Source organism: Lissotriton helveticus, chromosome 12, assembly GCF_964261635.1.
Source record: "Lissotriton helveticus chromosome 12, aLisHel1.1, whole genome shotgun sequence".
In the NCBI taxonomy this organism is placed as follows: Eukaryota; Metazoa; Chordata; class Amphibia; order Caudata; family Salamandridae; genus Lissotriton; species Lissotriton helveticus.
The window spans coordinates 287345410-287372289 of NC_136073.1; the positions used below are offsets into that span (position 1 = coordinate 287345410).

The 26880-nt window shown below is 46.3% G+C and overlaps 1 protein-coding gene across 1 annotated transcript in view; it reads right to left on the reverse strand.

The window, feature by feature from the left end:
• LOC144799981 (ATP-binding cassette sub-family C member 12-like) overlaps positions 1-26880 on the reverse strand; it is a 973671-nt gene that overhangs the window by 909185 nt on the left and 37606 nt on the right. The window contains exon 2 of the mRNA XM_078671636.1: positions 8089-8246. Coding sequence (XP_078527762.1) covers positions 8089-8246 — 158 coding nt within the window. The remainder of the gene's footprint in view (positions 1-8088; positions 8247-26880) is intronic.

Sequence of the window (26880 nt, forward strand, 5' to 3'; positions counted from 1 at the left end):
ATTCCAAATATACCAAACTTGACCACACTGCTCCTCTCATATCAGGAATTACCACTGAAACACTAATCAGGGAATCCCCAATGCATTCCATGGGGAAGGCAGCCTCACAATAGTGAGAAACAAAAATGGCTGATTGTCACTACCAGGACATGTCACACACTTAAGGTGCATGTCCTACCTTTGACCTACAATGCACCCTGCCCATAGGGCTAGCTAGGGTCTACCTTAGGGGTGACTGACTTCCAGTAAAAGGAGGGTAACAGACATGACACACTTTATGTGCCACATCACAGTGGCAATAACACTGCGCGCACAGGCCCTGCAATGGCAGCGGCCTGAGATCGGTTTGAAAGGCTACTTTGGTGGGTGGCGCAATCAGCACTACAAGCCCACGAGTAGCATTTAATTTACTAGCCCTGGGATATGAAATACCACTTTACAAGGGACTGACAGGTAAATTAAATAGGCCAAACAGGTTTAGACCAATCTTACCATATTGAACACAGAGAGCACACGCACTTTACACTGGACAGCAGTGCTAAAGTGCCCAGAGTCCTAGAACCACCAACACCATGTCAGAAAAAAAGGCTAGGAGAAAGGCAAAAGGTTTAGGGATGACCCTGCAAAAAGAGCCAAGTTCAACACCATCAGATCCAATACGCATTACAATATCCAGCAAAATTGCGTATCCGTCATAAGGACAGCAACATATATTGCTCTACCCCTGGGGAAGCATGGTCGTGGATAGATCAAAATGGATTTGCACTTTCCCCGCCCACCACCCTGCCGGATACACGACAAACCTGGAGACTCATGGGCGCACAAAGGGGGTAGGGCCAAACCTGAATACAACGGCCTACAAAGGCCCAATTGGCCACAGAACATGCGCAGGCCATAAAGACGATGGAAAACTTGAACGTCTCAACGGCGTCCAATAGATCTGATTCGGACTTGGATGCGATACAGGAGCAGCTATATCCTCTAACGGAGTCTCAACATGCAGAGTTGTAGAGAGGAGGCCCAGAACGGCAGACAAACTTAGATGATTCCCAGGTAATCGTTTCAAACATTAGCGGACTAGGCATGGATGGCTTGGGGGCAGTTTGAGTTTGATTACTTTTCTCTCTTGTTTTGTGAACAACTGGGGTTCACATCATAGGTTATTGCAATTCTGTTCCATATATGGCAGCCAGTCTCTGATAGCACGGTGTATTGCTACGCCCCCTAGCAACGCTAAATGACTTTTTATAGCATTCAATTTTAAAATAAGTTCAAATGCATTTCAGCGCAGATGGCCAATTGCCCGTTGGCAAGTCGGCCCTGGGTGGGGAGTTGGGGGAATTCTTTTATTGTTTAATGCATACTCTCTATTCTGCTATGATGTGTATTAAATGCAAGATGACTATTGTTGTGCACAACAATGAAGTAGTGGTTAGGGGGGAAGGAATATGGACCTGGTGGTTGGAGCTGATGGGATCTATACTAGAGCGTACTTTTCTCTTCTTTTTCTTTTGTTGATCAAATTGTAAATAGTGACTATACTTTAGTAACCTGGAATGTCCTGGGTCTGGCAGGATACATTAAATGACATAACGTATATCAATACCTGCATAGTCACAAAATCTCATTGCATTAATACAGGAAATGCACCTTACTACACAAACACTTGCCTCATTTCGCAAGCGCTGGAGAGGCACAGTTATACGTAGCACGTATTCTGGGTATGCTAGAGGTACCCTTATATGGGTGTCACCAGGCACACCTTTAAGAGTGTTAAACACCCAAATTGATGCTCAGGGTCGGTATATAGCTCTGGAGGGTCTCTTTGATGGCTCCTCATTGACATTAATCTTTTTGTATGCCCTGAATTTAGGGCAGTGTTGTTCTTGCAGACACTCACACCATCTTTGCTCTCCAACCCTGCAGCGCCAGCGTTATGGGGAGGAGATTAGAATTGCACCTCTGATCTTGACTGGGATCGTTCACGCCCGCCGCTTCTGGCGGTGCAGTCCATTCAGCTGCCGCATCACATGAGAGACTGGGCTGATCATATCCAGCTGCGCGGCACATTGCGAAGTCAACACCCTGAAAAGTGTATATATTCACATTACTCCTTGCTACATGATCTCCACATGAGGATAGATGGAATATATTGCTCTGTGGACGTCCTGTCTAGGGTATTACACACAAATACTTGCCGCGCACAATCTCGGATCATAGCCCACTACGGTTGCATCTTTCATGGGGCGCCTACAGGGCTTAGATTCCGACCTGGTGCCTCTCTGTTGCAGCACTCAGAGACACAACCTTTTGTTCTTCTCTTTCGTGAATGATCACTACATACTTTCAGACCAACACTGGTACCACCTCTAATAGAGGTATAGAATTGGACGTCTTTCAATTGGTTGCTCGTGGACACGCCATCAAAGCAATATACGGTTCCCGCATGGCACTGACGTTGGTGATATATAATGTTGAGGGTGACTTGGTCAATACGCAGGAGATGTATAATGATTCCTTTCATAATTATTATACTCCTCACAGTGCTCCCATTCCGGATAACCTTCCCCTAATCTCACGTTTCTTGGCACGAGTCCAGCTTCTGCAGGTCACACAACCCCAATATGACTCGCTTGATGAACCCATTTTAGTGGATGAAATAACTGATGCTATTAAACAGTTGGCGGCGGGTAAAACCCCAGGAACGGATAGCTGGCGCTCGGAGCTCTAATCTACCTATTCAGAACAACTTGTGCCTCAGCTGTCCATTGCATACAATGAGGCATTTGAGAGGGGTGAGCTTCCATCATCCTTACATGAAGAGCTATTAGTGGTGTTACCTAAACCAGGGAGGGACCCTCTACAGATGGCATTGTATCAGCCTCTGTCACTATTAAATGCTGCCTATAACATCTTGGGGATAATATTGGACAATTGGCTCATTGAGGTAGAACCCCTTCAGATACATGAAGACCACAATGGCTTCATACCTTGGAAAAGTACGGGATAGAGCCTGCGCCAGCTGTTCAAGTTATTAGATGGGGCACGGTCTGAACCTGGCACTCCCTGGCTTGCAGCCTTAGATATTGAGAAAGCGTTTGACACCTTGGGTTGGCAGTATTTGCTGGAAGTGTTAACAAAATTTGACATTGGTCCTATGTATTTGAGATGGGTTTGCTTGCTGTACACAAAGCTGCATGCACAGGTAAAGACAGGCAGAGTCATTTCTCCACAGTTTGTAATAGAACGGCTGCCCCCTATCACAAATTTTGTTTGCATTGGCCATGGAACCCCTGGCATGCAGACTGCGCTAATGAGTGCTGGACTGGGGTATCTTTGCAGATAGACAATGGCACAGTCTAGTTATACGCAGATGATGCGCTCACTGTGTTGCAAGAACTGATGGGACCATTAGATACTCATGCTTCGGGTCTTCGGGTTAACTGGGCTAAGCCTGTAATGTTCCCAATGAAATTGCTTACACCAGATCAGAGACAGACTATGTCTCATACTCCATTAGAATGGGCATTTGATACCTTTAAATACTTGGCTGTACAAATCTACAATTCCCGGTCAGACATCATTGATGGGAATATGGGTAAAGCAGTGTTCAGAACTCGTGCAACTCTACCGTTCTGGCGGAGTCTTCCCTTGTACCCTATGGGTAGATTGGCCATCTCCAAGATGCTCTTGCTCCCACGGCATCTGTATTTTTTTACATCCCTCCCCCATAGTTTGCTGCGGAGTATATTCAAAGATCCTGAACCCTTACTTGTCTCACTGATATGGGGGGTTCGAGATCCAGGGTAGCACTTCGTAAATTGTACCTGCCACTTACAGATGAAGGCTTGGGCGCACCAAATTGTGAGCACTGCTATGCTGCAGCACAGCTTCAGTGGCCAATGAGATGGCTAGCGGGTGCTAATATTGTTGAGATGTCCTCTAGGGCATTGCCTTTAAGACAACCAGCCATCATGGAATGCCTATCAGGTACCACAGCTATGTTGCAGAAGAAGCAGCGTCACTTATTATTGTTGGCAGCTAGACGCAGTTGGTTGAGATATGTGTTTCTTAAAGACCCAACTGCACCTTATGCATCCATGATACCCTTGGAGATTCTTCGGGGCTCATTTACTTGCCATGGCCATCCGGAACTAGAGTCCTGGGTGGTGACGGGACTAGATACCTGGGGTGACTTATTTGCAGACTGCATAATTTCAAAGGATTAATATAAGACTTTGGAATAACACGGGTCCTTTATGCTTCATGCGTTATTAACGCGATTATTTCACCAAACATGAGGGAACAATCATACTGAACCCGTCACATCGCAATTATTGCAAACTTTACCATCACACGGAAGACACAGACATGGGGTGACAGCAATCGATAGCTCCCTTAGACCTAACCCTGGCACCTTATTAGCATCATTACGTGGGTGCTGGGAGTTATCACCTACCATGAGTGATAAACAAAGGTCACAAAGTATTGGGTATCCTAAAATTATATCCAGGAATGGCAGTTTAAAATATACACAATTCAACTACCTGCACCACACCTACTTAACTCCACATCGGCTGGCTCGCATGTACCCTACCTCTATTGATATATGTCCTCACTGCTTTGCTACAGAAGCAACATTTCTTCACATGGTTTGGTCCTGCCCTTGCCTTAATATTTACTAGACTGATATAGCGTCGCTTTTAGCGGAAGCAACAGATACGTCATTAACTGCCCAGGGCCCCCATTTCTTATTAGGTGTTACTCAACGCTCTGCTACACGTAAAAATCTTAATACATTTGGGGATTTAGCGCTGGGCTTGGCCAACCATTGAATTGCTATGTCATGGAAGTCAAGCGGGGTCCCCAACACACACACTTGGCTCTTGGACCTCCACAAGGCACTAGTGGCGGAACACACAGCACAAACACTCACTACCCCTTGTATCCCCCCATGGACTAATCCTACACAATGGCGAGAATACCTGTTGTTCATAGAAGATAGATTTCATCAATCCATCTCAACTGGGTTGTGAGGAGGTTCTCTGCTCTTTATACTCGGTACAGCACATTGCCGCATACTTGTGTATGTGATATACCCTCCGGCGGTTATAACTGTACTTGCTATGAGCCCAGGCTACAACGCATATATACACATTTCAATGGGTCAGGTGGGGTCCCCCCTCGAGCTCCCCCCTCTGTCTAAAAACATTCATACATTACTGTTCATTCCTGCGTACACACGGTATGCATCTCAATGGAAATGCAAGTTAGATGTGAATAGCAGTTTGATTGTAACACAACAAAAATGAGAAAGTGAGAGAGAAGCAAAATGTATTGTTCTATTTGTTGGTTTATAGTATCTATAATACTTAATGGCATGCACCAAATGTTATTTATGTTTCCAAGCACCAGTATACCACATTGCCTGGTACCCCGCCAAGAGCCAATTCAACAAATGTCACTGGGAAGCTTTGTGCACTAAAATCGGTGAAGCTTGTAACATGTACAATTTGTTGAAATTCAATAAAAATGACATTTCTATATGCCCTACTTTCAAATACCACACACCCTGCCTTGTGTGCTACAAGCCTTACATGAGAGGAGAACATTATTTAAAAATTAGGTTTTTCTTCTGTCAAAAAACATTATTATGAGAGGTGGGGCTGCTGGTTTTAAACTAGTGAATGGCGCTGTATTGCTACACTCTGTAGGTGGCATTTAACTTTCAATGCCATGGGAGTATTTTGAACACTTTACTATGGCCGTATAGGAAAGTTAAATATACCAATTAAAAGTTAGTCATTGTTGACATGTGTTAGGGGATAGAGCACACACACAAGGGCCTGGTTAGCAGTGTCTCTGTGCAAGGGTAAGAAAAACAGCAGCATCAATCCACAAAAAATTGGGGTGACCAACCGTGAAGAGACACTTTCTAACATTTGTCAGTAGTTGTGGTAGTGGGGTTGTGTGGTGGAATCACGCATGCATTTACCACACATGCCAGTTCCACGCAGTCCCAACATCACAAGTCTTAACCACATATATGCCTTTACCATGCATTTACAATGAATTATGCGTTGTTAAGGCATGTATGGTAAATACATATCCCTGGTTAAGACTTGATAGGTAAGTCTTAACCCCCTGACACCTGCCCCCACCCTGAGCCCTAAAACTACCCACCTCCCTCCTGAAAACCAACCCCCTCCACCCCGAGCCCTAAAAACCGTCTCTGCCCCAGTCCTAAAAAGTACCCCGCCCTCCCCGAAGTCCCAAAAACTACATGACCCCACCAGCCATGAAAACTGCCCGACCCCTCCAGCCCTGAAAGCAACCAAACTCCCCAGCCATGAAAACTACCGATCCCCTCAAAACCATACAAACTAACCTCCTCCAAATCCCTCGCCCAAGCCCCACTTACCTCCCAGCGTCCTCTCACAATCCATCCTGCTACCACAAGCCAGCAGCTAGACCATGCACTGCCTCAACCATTCATTTGCGTGGTTAAGGCATATGCAAGGTTAAGGCAAGTGTGGGAGCGCTTGCGAAGCTGCAACACGCGTAGCTCTGCCCGTGTTGTTCTGACTGTTTCCCGTGCACGGCCAGACTGGCCATAGCAGGCACCGGGCAATCCCCTGGTGCGTCACACAGGTGGGGGCCGGTTTTGGGCCCCTGGGGGCCGTTTTTGTTACAGGGCCGTTTTTGCAGAGAGCTCGGCGGCATGTTATTCTCCAATCCGGTCCAGTGCCCTACATCAGAGAGTACCCCTCTCCACGAATCTCAGTGTTGCTAAAGACCTATAATTGAGATCAGTCGGCAGACCCCTGTATGGCAATGGATTGACTGATTTCCTACCTCAAGTTTCAGACATTGAAAGGGAGGCTCTATAGGTGGGCCTTCATCTTTCTTAAATTTAACAGAGAGAATACCCCTGTAGTAGTTACTTTTCTGAAGAATTATGGGGGGACGCAGGCTTAAAAAAGTCGCATTCATCCTACAATGTAATGGCAGAAGGGCTATATTTCATGCCCACATGAAAAGGTAGTCTTCCCACTATGTCTAACATACATTACACAGAGGGCGACGACTACCTTTATCTGTAAAAATAAAAACTATCCATTATATCCACGGCAAAGCAGAGTCAACAGAGTGTAGACTCATGGAAAAATGTTTAAGTGGATCTAAAGGAGCTGCCAACTCCACTTGTATGCTGTGCAAGAGAAAATATACAAAGGCTACCTCCAGCTCCTAAAGCCAAAGACAGTTCCCCTTCGGTGAATATTAAACAATAAACATAATAGAAAAAAATCATTTCCTTAATGCACGTAGCAGATTAAAGTAGAGGGGATCATTTTGTAAACAATGCAGTTCTGCACTTCTAGTCCCTTTCTGTATGTGATGTCTTCTGTATCTGATTTACTATATCCTTTGACCATAGTAATTGCTGCCACGTTCTCCTGGAGCATCACCCAAGGCCATGCTAAGTTATGGTGCATGGGAAAAGATGATGGTATACCCAGAAAAAGATGGACGTGCCTTGAATGTACGCCAGACCAGAGCCTAGAACAAAGTTTCGCCCCCGATCAACTCCTTCTGGTACAAATAACAGATATACCCACTGCCACCAACTTATGAAAAGGGCATTTAACGACATGCTCCTGAGTTGTTGTAAATAACTTTTTATACATGGTCAGTGATATATTTGTAACAACTTACACTACGTTACACAGACAATTCTATTCTGATCTAGTTGGTTAGTTTTCCATCCTTTCTCCCTACATACTTTCTCACCTTCACATTGTCTTTCAACAGACTGCCATTCACTACTCTGTCTGTCCTTAACTCACCTGTACCTCTCTCTCTCGCCTGTGAATCTCTCTTTTCTTCTATTCTCGGTGTGCCTCTCATTTTCAGTGCTCTCTCTCAATTTCTCTCTTCCTTCCATTCTCTACCATTCCTTAACTCCATTCTCTCTCTCTCTCTTCATTTCTCTCTCTATATCTCTTTTTTCTCCCAGGGCAGGACCTTCCACCACATCCTGTTACTTTTGTCTCCCTCTTGACTGTAACATACAATCATTTGACTTACTTTGGTTTCCTGCGGATTGGAATCATTGTCCGTAAACTTGGATGATATTTCTCGTAGAAGCCGCGATGTCGAACATAATTTCCCAGGTTTTCAGGTGAGGAGGCCTCCAATCCATTTGCCTGCAGGTACCACGGGCCATCTGTCTGCGCCGTGTTTCTCTGTAGAACAAATCAAAGTACAGCATATCAATTCATTCTGCTGCTAGGAATCATGGTGTGGAGAGCCTAAACATATCGATGTCTTTCTGCTAATACACACCCCAGCCAAAACCAAAAAAAAGGAAAATTTGGATGTTCCCGTGGTGGTTTAGCAACCTACTTAACGACCTAATTGCCCTTGTAGTGACATCAATAATAACTGAACAACCATGCCTAAAAGCAATGCTTATTGAACACAGGAAAAGCTCACCATGGACAGGGCACGTTGTAATAGAAAATATTTATATTAACCCAGCCATGCAATTTAAGAATCAAATATTAACAAGAATCAAAAACGGATTAGAAAAGCTGAAGTTGTGGTACACAATGTAGCCGAATTCATAATAACCGGTGACTTAAATATAAACTTATTAACTGTAAACGCCTGCAGTGAACATACCAGCACTCAAGGTTCAGTCTATAGCACCCTGGACTGATAACCCTCAAATCACAAAAATAGAAGCCAAAGCATGAAAAATCGAATGGACTGGCAATTACAGACCCCATGATCCTTGCGGCAAGCTTCGCGCGCTATTATGAACGTCAGTATGCCCCTCGGGAGAGCCTTTCCTCTGATGGCGTTGAGGAATACCTCGCAGCGGTCCACCCACAGGCGGTCTCCGATGACGTGCGTGCTGCTCTGGAGCTCCCCCTGACGGCGGAGGAACTAGGCGACGCACTGGGCCAACTAAATATGGGTAAAGCACCGGGGCCGAGCGGGTTCCCCAGCGAATTCTATCGGAAATTCCACCTGCAGCTCGGGCCACATTACAGGCGGGCGTTGGAACTGGCGCGGGAGCGTGACACCCTCCCCCCGGAGTGGCGTCATGCCGAAATTGTGGTCTTTCAAAAGCCGGGCAGACCCCCCGAGCGCCATGAGTCGTACCGTCCCATATCCCTTATTAATTTTGAAGCCAAGCTCCTGGCCAAGGCGCTTGCGAACCGCCTACTCCCGCATATCTCCACCCTTGTCCACCCGGATCAAGCGGGCTTTATGCCACACCGGGCGACGCGGCACAACATTCGGCGGGCTCAGGCCGCGCTGGACGCGATCGGGACCACCGGGGTTCAAGCGGCGCTGTTGTTGGCAGACATCGATAGTGCCTTTGACTCGGTCAGCTGGACCTATCTCTTTGCCCTCCTACCACTACTGAACTTGGGACCGGTTTTCGTCTCCTATGTAAGATTGCTCTATACGGATGTCACCGCATCGGTGCGTGTTTCTGGGGCGGTCTCCGCGCGATTTCCTGTGGCCAGGGGCACCCGACAGGGATGTCCCCTCTCCCCGTACCTCTTCGCGCTGGCCATGGAACCTATGGCCGCCCGGGTGCGCCGAGACGCGCTTTATCGGGGCTTTGTGTGGGGGGCGGACCACTCGGACCGCATTGCCCTGTATGCGGATGATGTGCTCTTCTTTATGACTGATTTGCATTGTACGGGCCCTCGCGTTTTTGAGATCATGCATGAGTTTGGTCAGGCGTCGGGGCTTTTTCTTAGCCCACGCAAGTCGACCCTGTGGGTGTTGGGGAGTGACTCGGTGCACTGCCCGTGGGCTGCGTCCCTTCAGGTGGTGGTTGAGGGCATGCAATACTTGGGCGTCTTCCTCTCGGCCTCGGCCACGGTGGCGTGGGATCGGAACATTCGGCCAGTGTGGGATAGGGTCCAGATGGACATTAAGGCCTGGACACGTATGCCCCTCAACATCTATGGTCGGTTGGCCATCTTCAAGATGGTCGCCCTGCCTCGGCTCCTCTACCAACTGCAGAATCATCCATATAGAATCGACCCGCAATGGTTCCGTAGTGTCAACTCGGTGCTGGGTAGGTTTTTGTGGGCCGGGGGTGCCTCTCGGGTCGCGCTGCGTACCTGCTTTCTCTCTACATACTGTGGCGGCTTGGCGTCCACGGACCTCCTGTCTTATTACCAGGCCTCCCACCTCCTAGTGCTCAATGAGTGGTGGTATGGGGACCGTAGTGATCCGACCTATGCTCTGGAGCACTCGTTGATGGGCGGTGCCACGCTCCACACGTTGCTGTACTCGGCCAGACGGAGGAGGGCATTGCCGAGGGTCACTCAGGTGGTCTTTGCGGTCTGGCGGCAAGCTTTGCACCGTGTGGGGTGGTGGGGCAGACTGACGGCCGAGACGCCGTTGTGGCGTAATGGCCTGCTCCCGGCGCTGGCTTCCCTGTCCGGGTTTGGTGGCTGGGACGCGATCGGGATTTCGTCCCTTGGTCACGTTCTCTCTGGAACTACGCTTAAGTCCTTTCAGGACCTTAGTTCTGAATTCAATATGCCTAAGTCCCAATTCTTTCGGTACCTCCAGTTCCGCCATGCCCTTGGCCCGAGTCTGGTGGGCTTGGAGCAACTCCCCGATTTCAGTCCCATCGAGGCTAAACTGTTTATGGGTGACCTAGGCGACAAAAAGGTCTCTCAGATCTATCGCTCCTTGGTTACACACTGCTCCCCTTCTCTCTCGACATTGAAGGCCTCCTGGGAGAATGATGTTGGCCCCTTGGATGATGATGACTGGCGCGAGGCCCTTGAATCCCCCCGGGGAGCTGCTATAGCTGTCCGTCTTAGATTTATTCAATTCAAATACCTCCACAGGGCCTATTATACTAGGGAACGGCTGTGGCGGGCGGGCCTTATAGCCGCCCCGGAATGTCTGAGGTGCGGTGATGAGAGAGGGACGCTTCTCCATACTGTGTGGTCCTGTGGGAGGCTGACCAGATTCTGGGCGGGGGTTTGGGACTGTCTTTCGGAGGTGCTGGGGTGGGACCTGCCCCGTACCCCTAGGCTGGGTCTCCTTCATGTCCTGGAAAATGTTGGGGGTAACACTTACAAACGTCACTTGCTGCTGTTGGGGCTGGTGGTGGCCAAGCGAGATCTGGCCCAAGCCTGGAAAAGCGAACGTGCCCCCCCAATTGGTGCATGGAAAGCGGGTCTGGACTTCCTTATGGGCCTGGAATTACCTGTTTTTGAGGCCAGAGGGTGTCCCCGGAAACATTTCAAAATTTGGAAAAGATGGGCGGACTACAGGGGTCTGAACCTCGATCCCCCGGCTGATATTGATGATGTGTTGGCCCTGGATGTAGACCCCGTACCTTAGACTGTTGGCTGACTCCACCTTTGTTTTACATCTTATGTTGCTACGCTGTGAACACGTGCACTGGGTTCGGGTGGGATAAGGGGTGGGTAGTAGGGGGGGGTGTTGCAGGGCGTTGTTGGGGATGGGTGGTCTGGGAGGGGATTAGGGTATGTTTTTCTATAACTCTGGGTTCACTGCTATGCCTTTTACATGTCTGTTGTTGACAGTCTCCTCCTGACTGTGGAGGGTTGTATTGCATCTTGCTTGAACTCTCAATAAATACGGTTTTGAAAAAAAGAAAAATCGAATGGACTGTACTTCAGAAACCGAAAAATTTAAAAGAGTGGATTGTACATGAACAATTAAATAATTAAGGTGACTGATTCCTATATAATATCTAGGCCTCTGGGTCAATAACAACTGAACTTTTTCCAACCAAAAAGAGGAAATAAAATTAAAAGCAAGCAATCCGACATACGCTCTGTTGAAACTAGCAAATAATTTAACATGCCGCCATTAACGCCTTTATTTGACATGATCAAAGCCAAAAGCCTGTCAGCTCCAAGATAGGGCTGTGGAGATTCTCCAGAATCATTGATCAGGCTGCTAGAAACAGCGCCTTGCAGCTTTTCAGCCTCCCCCATCCTCATTGCAAACCCAAGTCCATTAAGGATTCAACATGGCTAATGATATCAAGCAAGTTGTATCTTAAGCTTAGGTCTACATTATGAGATGAAGTCCAGTTTTACAAACTAATAAAACTAACTCATTTACATGCCACGATTGAATCACTGGAACTCTTGAAGAGGTCTGACCTTTGGGACCTCACAACAACTAGGTGCCACTCTGAAACTATAGGGAGAAAACAACTGCGGCAATGCTTATTTAACCTCCATCATTCCTAATGCTCCCCAATAAAGCACATTCGGCCAGATTCATGAAACGAAAATCGTCTCGCAAAGGGCCAGATTCTGAGAATCTGGCCCTTTGCGAGCGCAATTATTGCATTTGGGATTCATCATCCCAAATGCAATAATCGCTATTATAGAATTCGCTATTGTGCGAGGAATTGCATTTAAGGAATCTCTATTTGAGATTCCTTAAATGCAATTCATCAACCAATTTTAAATTGCGAATTCACAATATTTGGCCGCTATTTACCACGAAGTCTGACTTCGTGGTAAATAGCGAAAAAATAGATTAAAGCACTTTAGTGCATTTTTTTCTTTTGCATGTTACACACACACATGTCCTTTGGACATGTGTGTGCGCAACACCTGTGTAATGTTGCATTTTAGGGGTGCTACAGGGTGTCCTTTGGACACCCCTGGCACCCTTGAAATCGCATCCTTATTTGCGATTAGCAAATTGCTAATCGCAAATAAGGAATGTGTAGGAATCGCAATTTATTTAGCAATTCCTACATGAATCCCGTTTTGCAAGTCCTTAATAGCGATTCCTTATGAATCGCTATTAAAGACTCGCAAAACGGCCCTTTCATGAATCTAGCTGATTGTCACTGTACTGAATCTATATGGCTAAAATGAAATCCAAACCTACCTGCTGGTGGTACAATAAATGGAGTGAAACAAGGCCTTGTGAGACTTAGAATGAGCCTATTCGATGTGGGGGAAATTAGGCAAAATTGGAAATACACGCGCCAATCCGTGAACTGCCATGTCTGTCTTTACCGGACAGAATCACTAGCCCACTGTAATTTGTTGCCGTGATGGCTTTTTAATTGAACGTGAACGGTCCAAATTTTTACTCTAGTGGTTAAGCTGTATAAACATCAGATCCTGCTCATTGCACTCAAGGAATGTTTTAATACAGTAGACATGCAATTAGCCAAAGGTTTTAAAAAAAAAACATTTATGTAGTTTTGGGCAAGCTAGCAAAAACAGACATTACAAAGCACACCTCGGACATGGCTGTGCAACAATCCAGGCACGAACTGGTAATTTCCCACCTGCTTCTCTGACATAATTGCACATTTCCACGAACTACTTTAGTTTGGCCAGAACTAATAAGGTTCCTTTTCTTTTTGTATCATTGTTTTTATACTGTCTTATTCGTTTAGTGTTATATATTTATCATTTTATGTTTTTATCAACCACACAATAAAGATTAATTGATTGATTGGTTGATATTTATTACCTTGGATGGGAGATCAAAAACAGTCAACTCTCACCTCCTTATCTCCAAGCATGGCTGTGTAGGTTGTACAGTCTGGCTAGGGTGTAGAACCTTGTCCAGCTGCTGTGACAGAGACAAACAGGTTGGGGGACAGATGCTAATGGCCAGATGTTGTGAATGCCACACACTCCTGGCCAAACCCAGAGTCACAAGGATAGCATGGACCCAGCTATTCCTCATATTTTTCAGAACTTTGGGCAGGAGCAGAAGCAAAAAGATCAAACCAGGGTTCTAGCCTTTGCTGTAAGATGCCATGAGCCGCCTCTGAATGAAAATAGCTGGAGGGCAAGGACGTCTGTCACCTTCCTGATGACTATTGCAAATAACGCTGATTCCTCTGTGGAGGGGCCAGATGGAGAGTTGAGGTCAGTGTCAGGAGAAGTGTGTAGGCCAAGAGCCTACTAGAGGTCCAATAATAAATTCTCCCCATCATAAAGTTTTAAGTAGTGATTGCTGTCATCAGTGCCGTCATCATTGCAGTGTGGGTGCAGGTCTCTAAGGAGCGATTTCCACACAAACACTCTAGATGAGAATGACAGACAAGGAGAAAGGGGGGATCACTCTTCGACTTCTCAAGTATTTGCTTTGACTTAACTGAAGATTTGAACGGGGATGTCGATCTCTCTTGGGCACAGCATCAGAAGGGAGAACACACCCTCAACTTTGACCTGGACTGGGCCTTACAAGCTTTCTGTGTTACACTGTGATGTAGAGATTGGCCTTGCATTCCCGGATGGCCTTCAAATGAATTCATGTGCAGTCCCAGCACAATTTTGAGTCATGCAAGCAGTCTAGGCACCAGAAGCAGAACTCTTGGGAGTCTGTCACTGCCATCTGCTTGTTGCTGTTATAACAAGGTTTAAAGCCTGTAGGTATTGGTGGGGGGGGGGGGAGTAACATGATACTTGCAAAATGGAAAACATTTTAGAGAAAGTCTTCTGTCAGGTGACAGAATCCTAGAAAGTGGTGCTCCAAGTCCTCGCTGAAAGGCATGGGAAGAATAGAACTGGCGTCAACACGCAGAGTTAGAAGTTATATGTGGCCTCAATGTTACATCTCTGTCGACTAAGGGCATAATTACAAGTTTGGAAGTCAATAGGACCTCCAATCCCTTGGTGGCATGGTGGCTACCGCCGCACCAGCAGTCTGACCGGCGTATTACAACTTTGGCGGTAGGACCGCCATGGGACCGCTGTAACCGCCAGGGATCCGCGGCCCCTCGGATTTGATGCTGCGGTCTGGGGCAGCAATATGCTGGAGCACTGCCAACCATATTATGACTTTCCTGACCTCCACACTTTTGATGGCAGTGATCCCGCCATGAATAGTGTGGCAGTAAGAAACGTAAGGGGGCCCCTAGTGCCTCTGTGTATGGGGGCAAACTATGTGCCCCTGCTGTGCGCATGCACACCTGTTCCTGCATGGCCTAGACTGCAAAGTCCATGCTGTGCAAGAACTTGCCTTGGTGCTCCCTCGGTGCTGCAGTTCAAAGGCTCATATATGAGCCTTTGAATTGACTGCTGCACGACCGCCACACTGCCCGCCTACCAGACAACGATATGACAGTCAACTTTGGCGGTGTGGAAGCAGGGCGCTGGTGTGGAGCCCACTACCACACCGTCGTAATCAGGCCCGGAGTGCTTCTGTCATTATCAACGTAGGACTTTTGGCAAAACTGTTCCTATACTTTCCGCATCCGCATCGCGACCAACACCGACGACACCCTCGCACCCGCCGAACACCTGCACTTCCAGATCCACGTCAACCCCAAGACCACCCTCCGAGGCACCCTCATCTACAGACCCCCGGGACCACGCACCCAATTCAGCGAAGACATCGCCGACTTCATCAGCCCATACGCCCTCCCCTCCGCCGACTACATCCTCCTGGGGGACCTCAACTTCCACCTGGAGAACAACAACGACCGCAACACCACCACCCTGCTGGACAACCTCGCCAACCTCGGGCTCAAGCAACTGGTGACCACCCCCACCCACTACGCCGGACACACACTCGACCCGGTCTTCTCTTCCAGCAAGGACATCACCTTCAGTCACGCCACGGGACTCCACTGGACGGACCACAGCTGCGTCCACTTCAGCTTCAGGAGGACCACGCTCCACCATCACCAGCAACAGGTTCCCCGCAGAAGCTGGAACAAGATCACTGCAGACCAGCTCGCTACTTCCCTGAGCAAGAACCCTCCCGCCAGCTCAACGAACCCCAGCCAAGCGGCCACCAACCTCACGAAGTGGATCAGCGACTGCGCAGACGACCTCGCCCCTCTGAAGACCCCGCCGAGCAGACCCGGCAGCAAGAAAGCCCCATGGTTTAACGACGAACTCAAGAGCTCCAAGAAGAACTGCAGAGCACTCGAGAAAACCTGGCGCAGAGACCCAACACCGGACAACATGACTGCCCTCAAGCTCGCCACCCGAAAACACCACCAACTGATCCACACCACCAAGAAAACCGCATTCAAGGAACGACTGGACAACAACGCACACAACAGCAAGGAACTCTTCAACATCGTGAAAGAGCTCTCCCACCCCAACGCCGGAAACAACGACATCACCCCTTCACAAGACCTCTGCAACTCCCTCGCCTCCTACTTCCACAACAAGATCGCGGACATACACAACAGCTTCAGCACTCAACCGACGCACGCCACGACCGAACCACCGCCCCCCACCACCACCCTCCGCACATGGCCCCCGATCAGCACCGAAGACACCATCCGCACGATGAACTCCATCCACTCCGGATCTCCGACCGACCCCTGCCCTCACCACGTCTTCAACAAAGCCGACGCTGTCATCGCACCCCACCTGCGGGACATCGTCAACACCTCCTTCGACACCGCTACCTTCCCGGAGAGCTGGAAGCATGCCGAACTCAGCGCTCTACTTAAGAAACCATCAGCCGACCCCACCGACCTCAAGAACTACCGCCCCATCTCGCTGCTCCCGTTTCCGGCAAAAGTCATCGAGAAGACCGTCAACAAGCAGCTGGCCGCCTTCCTCGAGACGAATGGTTCCCTCGACCTCTCGCAGTCCGGCTTCCGGGCCAACCACAGCACCGAGACCGCCCTGATCGCAGCTACCGATGACATCCGAGCCCTGCTCGACAACGGAGAAACAGCGGCCCTCATCCTCCTGGACCTCTCCGCGGCCTTTGACACTGTCTGCCACCGTACCCTAGTACAGCGCCTCAGCAACGTCGGCATCCAGGAGAAGGCACGGGACTGGATCATCTCCTTCCTCGCCGGAAGGACACAGAGAGTCCGCCTCCCCCCGTTCAGATCGGAGGCCACCGAAGTCATCTGCGGCGTTCCCCAAGGCTCCTCGCTCAGCCCAACACTCTTCAACGTCTACATGAGCCCCCTCGCAGCCATCGCACACCAGCACAACCTCAACATCATCTCCTACGCCGACAACACCCAGCTGATCCTCTCCCTCACCAACGACCCCGCCACCGCCAGAGCCAACCTGCGCGAAGGGATGACAGACGTAGCCAAATGGATGTCGAACAGCCGCCTGAAACTGAACTCGGACAAGACGGAAGTCCTCATCCTGGGATCCTCACCCTCCGCCTGGGACGACTCCTGGTGGCCCCCCGCCCTGGGCAGCGCACCCAAACCAACAGACCACGCACGCAACCTGGGCTTCATCCTGGACTCCTCCCTCTCCATGACCAGACAAGTCAACGCCGTCTCCTCGTCGTGCTTCAACATCCTGCGCATGCTACGTAAGATCTTCCGGTGGATCCCCACCGAGACCAGGAAGACGGTCACCCAGGCCCTCGTCACCAGCCGACTGGACTACGGCAACTCCCTCTACGCCGGAACCACCGCCAAACTCCAGAAGAGACTCCAGCGGATCCAGAACACCTCAGCACGACTCATCCTGGACATCCCCCGCCGCAGCCACATATCCGGACACCTGAGAGATCTGCACTGGCTCCCGGTCAACAAAAGAATCACCTTCCGGCTCCTCACCCACGCACACAAAGCCCTACACAACCAAGGCCCAGGATACCTAAACAGCCGCCTCAACTTCTACGCTCCCAAACGCCAGCTTCGATCGACCAGCCACGCCCTCGCCGCCGTCCCCCGCATCCGAAGAGCCACTACAGGAGGAAGGTCCTTCTCCTACCTGTCCGCCAAGACTTGGAATTCCCTCCCGGCCCACCTCCGCCTGACCCAGGACCACCTCGCCTTCAGGAAGCAGCTCAAGACCTGGCTGTTCGAGCGGTAGCGGACCCCCCACCCCCCAGCGCCTTGAGACCCTCCGGGTGAGTAGTGCGCTATATAAATGCTTTGATTGATTGATTGATTGATACTTTCCAGGATCAAACACTGAGGGTCTGAACAACAGCAATCAAATCTGCTTGACACAATGGAAGTTTATTCCTAGCACATGAGGGATATTGCTGCTTTCTTCCTGTTTTTTAAACACAATGCTTTGGGCATAGTTATGAAGATGAAAACGAACTTTGGGAGGGTAGGTGTGATGTCTTCGCGTAGATGAGCAGGAGACAACTTGAGGTAAGAGGTACACTTTATTAAGCACCTTCATCAATTACGACACATCAACTGTCACTGCCTTCTTCCAGGTTCTAACATATCATCACTGCCTCTGAGGTCATAGCATTCCACAAGAGAGGGAGGATGACACTTCTCCCTTCCCATACAAATATTTAAATATTTTTTTAAAAATCACAAAAAGAAGAAAATACCACTTTGAGATGTAAGGGATAAACTAGAAGTGACCTAAGAATAATTGCTTAACATAAAAGACTTTGAGAACAAACAAATTAAATATATATTATAAATGGGAGAGAATGATGAAACAAGTAAAAAAAATGAGCACAATTCATTCTACAAAATCTCTTAGACATGTTGATCTTTTAATGACTCTATTACTCTTCCTTTGCACCATTTGACCACCCTCATGTTTACTGAGAGTACCATTTAAGGACAAATCTTTCGCCACTTGATCACTTTCATGGATGATAACAGGAAAATCTTTAGGACCTTAGGACCAGGAATAACTACCTTTCTGCTTTTGTTCCAGATGTGCCCATCATGTGTTTTTACAGCATTTTTAAAACATTTCACCACTTCTAATCTCCTGGTGAACTTTGACCAATCCGCACACCCTTTAGGCGCTTTTACCGTTACAAAAATCCCCCACTCTAACAGACACGCTCGTCATTCTTTTTGTCAAGTCAAACATCTCTTTCCTCTTCTTCTGTGCAGCCATCTTTTGTTTCTCCACTCACCGACCGTGTTGTCCACATAACCTTTTGACCAATGCATCCAATCAGGATTTACCTTGGTTGAAGGTGCCCTTCCTTTAAAAATTCAAATGGGGATTTACCAGTGGTTGCATGGGATGACATGCGATACCCAGATAACCTTTTGGACAACTCATCCTTCCAATCTAAATTATTGACTTTTGTCAATTAAATGCCTTCTTTAAGTGTCTTGATCACTCTCTCAATAGCACCATTGGTCTCAGGGTGATACAAAGCACATGTTTTGTGTACAATCCCACAACCTTACACAGAACCACCTCTCCTTCAGAAAACAACTAAAAACTTGGTTATTCGATAAGTAAAGTACCCCCCCTCCCCCAAGCGCCTTGAGACCCTCTGGGTGAGTAGTGCGCTATACAAATTTTTGAACTTGAACTTGAACCTTTCAAAAACGTTTCCATCTCTCGTGGACAAAACTGTACACCATTGTCAGTTAATATGTAACGTGGAAAATATTTGCGTCTAAAAATGTTTTCCAAAAATGTTATCACAGTAGAGGAAGAAATGTCATGGACAGACAACACTTCCACCCATCTGGAGTACAGATCCATGAGAACTAAGCATAAGATGTGGCATGCTACCCTCTCACTGGTCCCATAATATCCATTGTTACTTCCTCCCAAGGATATTTAGGGAGTGTCCTACAGACCATGGGTGCCTGACTGATTTTCTACCCCTTATCACTACAAATGCACTCTGTGCAGTCCCTGATCATGTGTTTCACATCATGATCAAGGCCAGGCCACCAAAAGTCTCTGCAAAGTCTCCCTTATTGTTTTTACAATGCCCATGTGGCCTTCATGAGCTAATTGTAATATCCTTGTTCTCAACTTCTCAGATGGAATTAATCTTGTATCTCTCAATAAAAATCCTTTATCCACCACAAGCTCATCCACAATTTTCTCCTTTCCTCCCTCTCAGTCCTTGAGCTCCGTTCTACTACTCCTATCCAAACTCACTATGTTCCTCACCTTACACAAGATTACATGCTTCTGTAGCTCAGCTAACTACTCATCTTCACTTATGGTACCTTCTGTCACTTCACAAACACTCACTTCATCTTTCTCATCCAGCTCATCATCACCATCAAACTGCAAATCAGACGTATCCACTAGTCTAGACAAGCAATCAGCTGTGTAATTGCTTGCCCCTGCAACGTACTGAACAGTAAAACAAAAATCTTGCAAACCCACAACCCATCTCCAAATGCGTGACGAAATTGAATCTAGACCTTTCTTGGTGAAAACTTCATCTAACGGCTTGTGTTCTGTCTGAACACCAAATCTGATACCCCAAAGAAACTCTTTGAATCTCATAACAGACCAATACACAGCTAACGATTCTCTATCAATAACAGAGTAGTTACGTTATGCATTTCTGAGAGTTCTTGAAATGCACGCAATTGCATTTTCCGTGCCATCTCTCACTTGAATTAAAAGAGCTCCCAACCTTTTTCCACTGGAATCACATACGATCTTAGTTTCACACAAAGCCTCAAAAGACTGAAGAGAAGGGGCATTGCTAAGCTCCTGTTTAACGTTTGCAAATTCCTGAGAACATTCAATACCCCAGACAAAGTCAGATTTTATTTTTAACACAATTCTCATATTAAATGTCTGACATGCAAAGTCTTTGACGAAACGACCATCCCCAGAAAAGAAGAAAGCTCCTCTTTGGATTTTGGTTCCTGCAGGGCTTTGATTGTCTCTACCAGTTCTTTCCTTGGTCTCATCCCTGTTGAAGTAACTTTGTACCCTAAATAACTGACTTCACTAACACCAAACTTGCACTTGCCAGCTTTCAGTGTCAGACCAGCCATCTGAAGTTTTTTTTTTTTTTTTTTGCAGAGTTTTATATAGCGCGTACTAGACCCAAACCGAATCGGGTATCAGAGCGCTTTACATAGCACCAGTTACGTTACATGAGGACGGACACACATTCATTTTAGGCCCGGGGAGATTAAGTGATTTGCCCAGAATCACAGGATGTTTGGCGTCGTTACCGAGACTCGAACCCAGTTCCTCCAGGTCCGAGGTCGAGCGCCTTCACGAGCTCGCTGATCGTGCTCCTCATTGTTGGATCCAAAAATAATTATGTCGTCCTGATAACTTTTTACACCAGTTTGATCTTTTAAGATGTTTGACATGATCCTTTGAAAAACTGTGTAGCAGAAATTAAGCCAAACGGCATCCTCTTGAAACAAGAGATGCCAAAAGGAGTTGTAAAAGCAGTGAGATCCTGTGAGCACTCAAGTAATTTAATCTGGCGATAAGTAGACATTCGGTTTAACATGCTAAATACTCTTGCACCACAAAAAGTAGTTATCATTTCCTCAATGTTGGGCAAGGGAAATCTGTCAATAACTACCTCTGTTTAGGGCCCTCAAATCCAAGCAAAGGCGAATGTCACCATTTCCTTTGCACGGAACAACAATGGGAGCCAACCATTCTGTTGCTTCAACCTCTTCAATGACTCCACACTCCACCAATCTCTTGAGTTCATTATCCACCACCCACTGTAAATGTATGGGAATCCTTTTCACTTTAGCCACCCCTGGAATTGCATCTTGTTTTAGATTGATCCTGTGTTTGTAGCCAACTAACTTACCCAGTTTGTTTTGAAACAACTCCTTCAATTCCTGCACAAATTTGTGTTGACTACATTCAATTTAATCTATTTGTACTTGAGGTATCTTGTTCGGGTGTAAACTGACCCCCAATTCTTTCGGATGACCCCAACCCAAGTGATCGTCACCATGGCAAGAAACATTTACCTTCCCAAATGTACAGTTCCCACTCACATCTAATCATGCTTCAAAATACCCTAGCATATCAATCTTGGATCCCCCATAACCTCCAGGTTATATATCCATCTTAGTGAGTGCCTTATTGTTCAAAAACATTCTCAATAATGTGTGTTCAGATATTATTGTGCTACGTGAACATGAGTCAAATTTCATCATAGTGTCCTTACTATCAATGCTCACAAGTTCAGAAGGAAACAACTTGTTAGACTCCCCAACTTGTAAAACTATTTTCTGACACACTTCTTTGCCCCTACCCCTGTTGTACGTCCTAAACTTGTTTCTGCAACATTTACTAAAGTGCCCCTCGATCCCACAGGAATTGCATACTTGCTGGGCAAGATTTGTCATTAGCTCTATGACCTTCAAACCCACACCTGAAACAACTTCCTTTGAAGTTCTGCTCTATCCTCCTGACACTTTTGGATTAAGCATTCTGTTTAACCCCAGGAACATTCTGAGTCTTGACTGCATTAACTTCTGTTATATTTTCTTTTTCTGTAGAATCCATTTCTTTCCTTGCCTTGAGTTCTCCCACACACTTCATCATGTGCTCTAACTGTTTTTCAACAATAAGTACTTCCTCAAGATGGGGTTCATCTTTCATCCATAATTCCTCTCTTATTTTGTCACTGTGGCAGTGTAAAACAAAATGGTCTTCAATCCTCTCTTCAACAGCACCCCCAAAACTACATTTCAAAGCCAATTTCCTCAACACAGTCACAAATTCTTCTACGAATTCATTCTGACCCTGCCCCCTCAAGCCAAAATGATATCTTTCTAAGATCATGGCAAATAATGACTATCTAATTTAGCTATGGATATTTCAAATTCATTCAAATCCCGCGTTTCAGCATGAGGACGCTCAGGCAAATTTTCTAAAACATCCTATCCTTCTGCCCCCAAACAATGTAACAATAAGGCATGTTTCTGCTCTACACTCAGATTAGTGCCACACACATGTGCATAGTACCCAAAAAACTTTTCCATTTTGCCCATCCAATCAAAGGTTCTCCTGGAGAGGGTAGGAACAATGGTGGTGAAGTAACATTCAGCATTATGTAACTCTCTCTAGATTTTGAATAGAATAATTACAATTAATAATATAACTTAGTTTAGACAAATGCTAATCAACCCAAATAAACCCCACACTAGCAAAATGTTCATAACACCTTTATAAATGCACATAAAATTGTGAATAATCGCAACAAAACAAAAAGGAAAGAAAATAACTTCAAAGAGTCATTGTCCCCTTGTGAATCCCAGGAAAGAAAATAACTTCAAAGAGTCACTGTCTTATTGTGAATCCCAACTGCTGACAAGATGATTGTTTGAGTCTGCTACTGCTTAAAACATGTGCACAACAAGCCCACAACCTAACTTTCTAAGATGTGCCAAAGTAAAAAAATGTCCTCTCCTTTGATGACATGATGTTGCACTGATGACTTGTGGCAGGCACTTGGCATTGCAGTAAAAAAACAACAACAAAAACTTGTGAATTTGTTTGTGGGCACTGCTTCCTGTAATTACTTTCACTCACCACTGCGCAGCCTTGTAGGAACTAAACTGCTGACAGGAACGGTAAACAACCTTTACAACGCAACTTTTACAACGCACTACCATTACAACAAAACTTTTACAACGCAACATCCATTACATCGCATGTCATTACAACGCAACCATTACAATGCATGAAACTACAACGCATACCACTACAACGCGTGTCATTACAACGCATACCATTACAACGCATAACATTACAATGCATAGTACCCTTACACTATCCAACACTTGCCCTACTGCTGCACCCCCTGGAGTTAGAATAGTAATTTTTAGCCCTACACTATCCAACACTTACCCTACTGTTGCACCCCCCTGGAGTTAGAATAGTAATTTGAACCCCTACACTATCCAATACTTACCATACATGCAATGTAATGTTATGCGTTGTAATGGTATGTGTTTTAAAGGTAGTATGCGTTGTAATGGAATGCGTTGTAATGGTAGTTTTTAAAAATTCGTTGTAATGGCATGCGTTGCAATGGAATGCATTTGTAAAAAATGCATTGTAAAGGTATGCGTTGTAAAAGTATGCGTTGTAATGTCATACATCCACAGGAACACGTAGCTTCATAAAAACAAAACTGCTGGTATGACCTACACTGCCTTGTAGGTCTGACTACTCCTACAACGATGACGCTGAATGCTGTGCTTCTAGCCCTCCCCCGCATGCAATGATTAAGCAAAACGGGAAGACAGCACTTGCAATTCCTCGCTGGAAGCTGCTCCCAGCTGGAAACTCCGAAATAAGAGCTACAAGGAGCAAGGGAAGCGCCTCACTACTTACTGGAAGCTGCTTCGCCGTCAGGAAACCGCTCACTTGAGACTGCTCCTCCTCAGGGAATTCCACCAGACGCAGGCGTCTGTGCCGAGAACCGTTATATAGCGCCGCACACCAGGAACAAACGGCATCAGGCATTACACTTGAACCAACCCAAAAGCGGTAACAACCCACACGTAAATCACTGAAAGAGGGTTTTTTTGTTTTTTTATAACAGAGTTTTGTATAGCGTGAACTTGACCCAAATCGGGTATCAGATCGCTTTACATAGCACCAGTTGTATTACATGAAGATACATTCATTTTTGTTAGGCATAGGGAGATAAAGTGATTTGCCCAGAATCACAGGATGTTCAGCATCATTGCTGAGACTCGAACCCAGTTCCCCAGATTCAAGGTCGACCACCCTAGCCGTTAGGACAACTCCTCTTGTCTGCAGAAAACAACGAAGACCTCTGGACGTACAGCAGGAGGTGAATCATCCTAGCTTCAGCTTCGCTCCACACCTGCCGTAGGGCCTGGCCTGATGTCTCGCTACGTTGTTGCCTTGTTAAGGTGCGTACTCCATCCAGATACCATCCAGTTCATCCCCAAAAATGTAATGTCTTCGCATAGATGATCCGGAGACAACTTGAGGTAAGAGGTGCACTTTATTAAGCACTTTTACCAACGACGACACATCAACTGTCACTGCCTTCTTCCAGGTTCTAACACGTCATCACTGCCTCTGAGGTCAAAGCATTCCACAAGAGAGGCAGGATGACATTGATAGCCTATATGCCACAGTAGGGCTTCTAACCCATTGAAAACAATGTTCCATGTTACAGCAAGCCCACCAACAGGACCACTATTTCCATAGTGTTCGAAGGCCTGCCTCCCCCCAACCCCAATGCTGATTTTTCTAGCCCACAAGCAGGATGTTCCTGATGGTGGTGCTGGTAAAGCTTTCACCATCAGTAACGAATCAGTACCCTGGACTCTAAATGAATCAGAGGGACCAAGAGTTGGGCTGATGGAACGTTCGTTAATTTTTTACCGATATCCTGATACTACTCAACTCTAAAGGACACCCTTATTGTTGGAAAATGTAAGTTTCAGAGCTGCAGATATTGACTTTGAATGTAGAGATATTACTTGTCACTGTGGTTAATCATAACCTTTACCCTAATGGTAAATATTTCCATATTTCTCATCTATAAATCCACTCATTTTTATTGCATAATGGGTGTGGATTCGGACATAATAGCGTTTTTCCAATATTTACATTGAGTTAGACACAATATCAAAGGGGATTGTACAGATTCTTTCAAATTATCTCAGGGAGTTAGAGAAGGGTGTGTTTTAGTCCCCGTTTTATTCATCCTACATATAAATGGCTTAGAATGTCACTTAGCATCTGGATACAAAGATGTCCATAAAATTGAGGGTCTTCCCTTGCCTATTTTATTATATGCAGAATATGGCATCTTATTAGGAAAGACGGCCAATGCTCATAGCAAGATGCTTGATGGACTTATTTCCGTTATGAGCAAAAGGGATCTTAGCACAAACCTTAGCAAGTCATTTATCATGGTGTGTGGGAATAAATTGACAAAGTCTAGAGATTTTATGATAAAGGGTCATAGATATTTTAAAAAATGTTATGCCAGGAACCTTCGCGGGAGTGTACTCAACAACTTCCCAAAATTTCCAGGCGATCGGATGAAAGCTGTTTTAATTCTATTTATTTATTCGAGCGCTTGTGGATACACGATTTTTTGTTTTTCCGTCTTGTGCGTACATCAGTATCATGAGGGCCCTGGGGGGACGATATTTTAAAAAATGTTATGCCAGAAACCTTTGCGGGAGTGTACTCAACAACTTCCCAAAGTTTCATGGCGATCGGATGAATGGTGTTTTAATTCTATTTATTTATTCGAGTGCTTGTGGATACACGATTTGTTGTTTTTCCGTCTGGTGCGTACATCAGTATTCTTAAGATTATGAGGGCCCTGGGGGGGCGATATTTTAAAAAACATTACGCCAGAAACCTTTGCGGGAGTGTACTCAACAACTTCCCAAAGTTTCATGGTGATCGGATGAATGGTGTAGTAATGCATAAAGGACCATCAGACAGACAGACATACATTTGTTTTTATATATATAGATAAGGACATTCTTTGGCAAAAAAAAACCTTTTTTCAACTAAAAGACAGGATAGAGAAAGGTATGAGTTGACTAAACCTATGGTCAAATCACAGCTAATGGCAAAAATGACCTGTTCCTTCGAACTATATCTGTCAGATGTGTATGACAACTGCTGGTTTTGGAAAAGGGGGGTGGTGATGGACAGAGTTTCTGAATGATGCAGAATACTCTTACCAAGTCAAGAGATCATGGTTTTAATCCATCACCGTTTTTTAGCTCACTGCACCATCCCAGCTCAGAACCTGGCTATATGCAAATTAGTCTGTTCCTGTCCCAGTGCATGATGGGAACAGGGCAAACCAAACTACCAAGCCAATTCCTATACTGGGAAGGAAACAAGCTCCCGGGGACCGGTTTCTGGCATCACAGCCTTCTTCGGCCCGGTTTGCTTGAATCCTGATGGTGCAATGAGCAAGGGACTCACGTCTGAGTATACCCTCCCACACATAGTGTGGATAAAACCGATTTTGGAAAAGGGGGGTGGTGATGGACAGAGTTTCTGAATGATGCAGAATACTCTTACCAAGTCAAGAGATCATGGTTTTAATCCATCACCGTTTTTTAGCTCACTGCACCATCCCAGCTCAGAACCTGGCTATATGCAAATTAGTCTGTTCCTGTCCCAGTGCATGATGGGAACAGGGCAAACCAAACTACCAAGC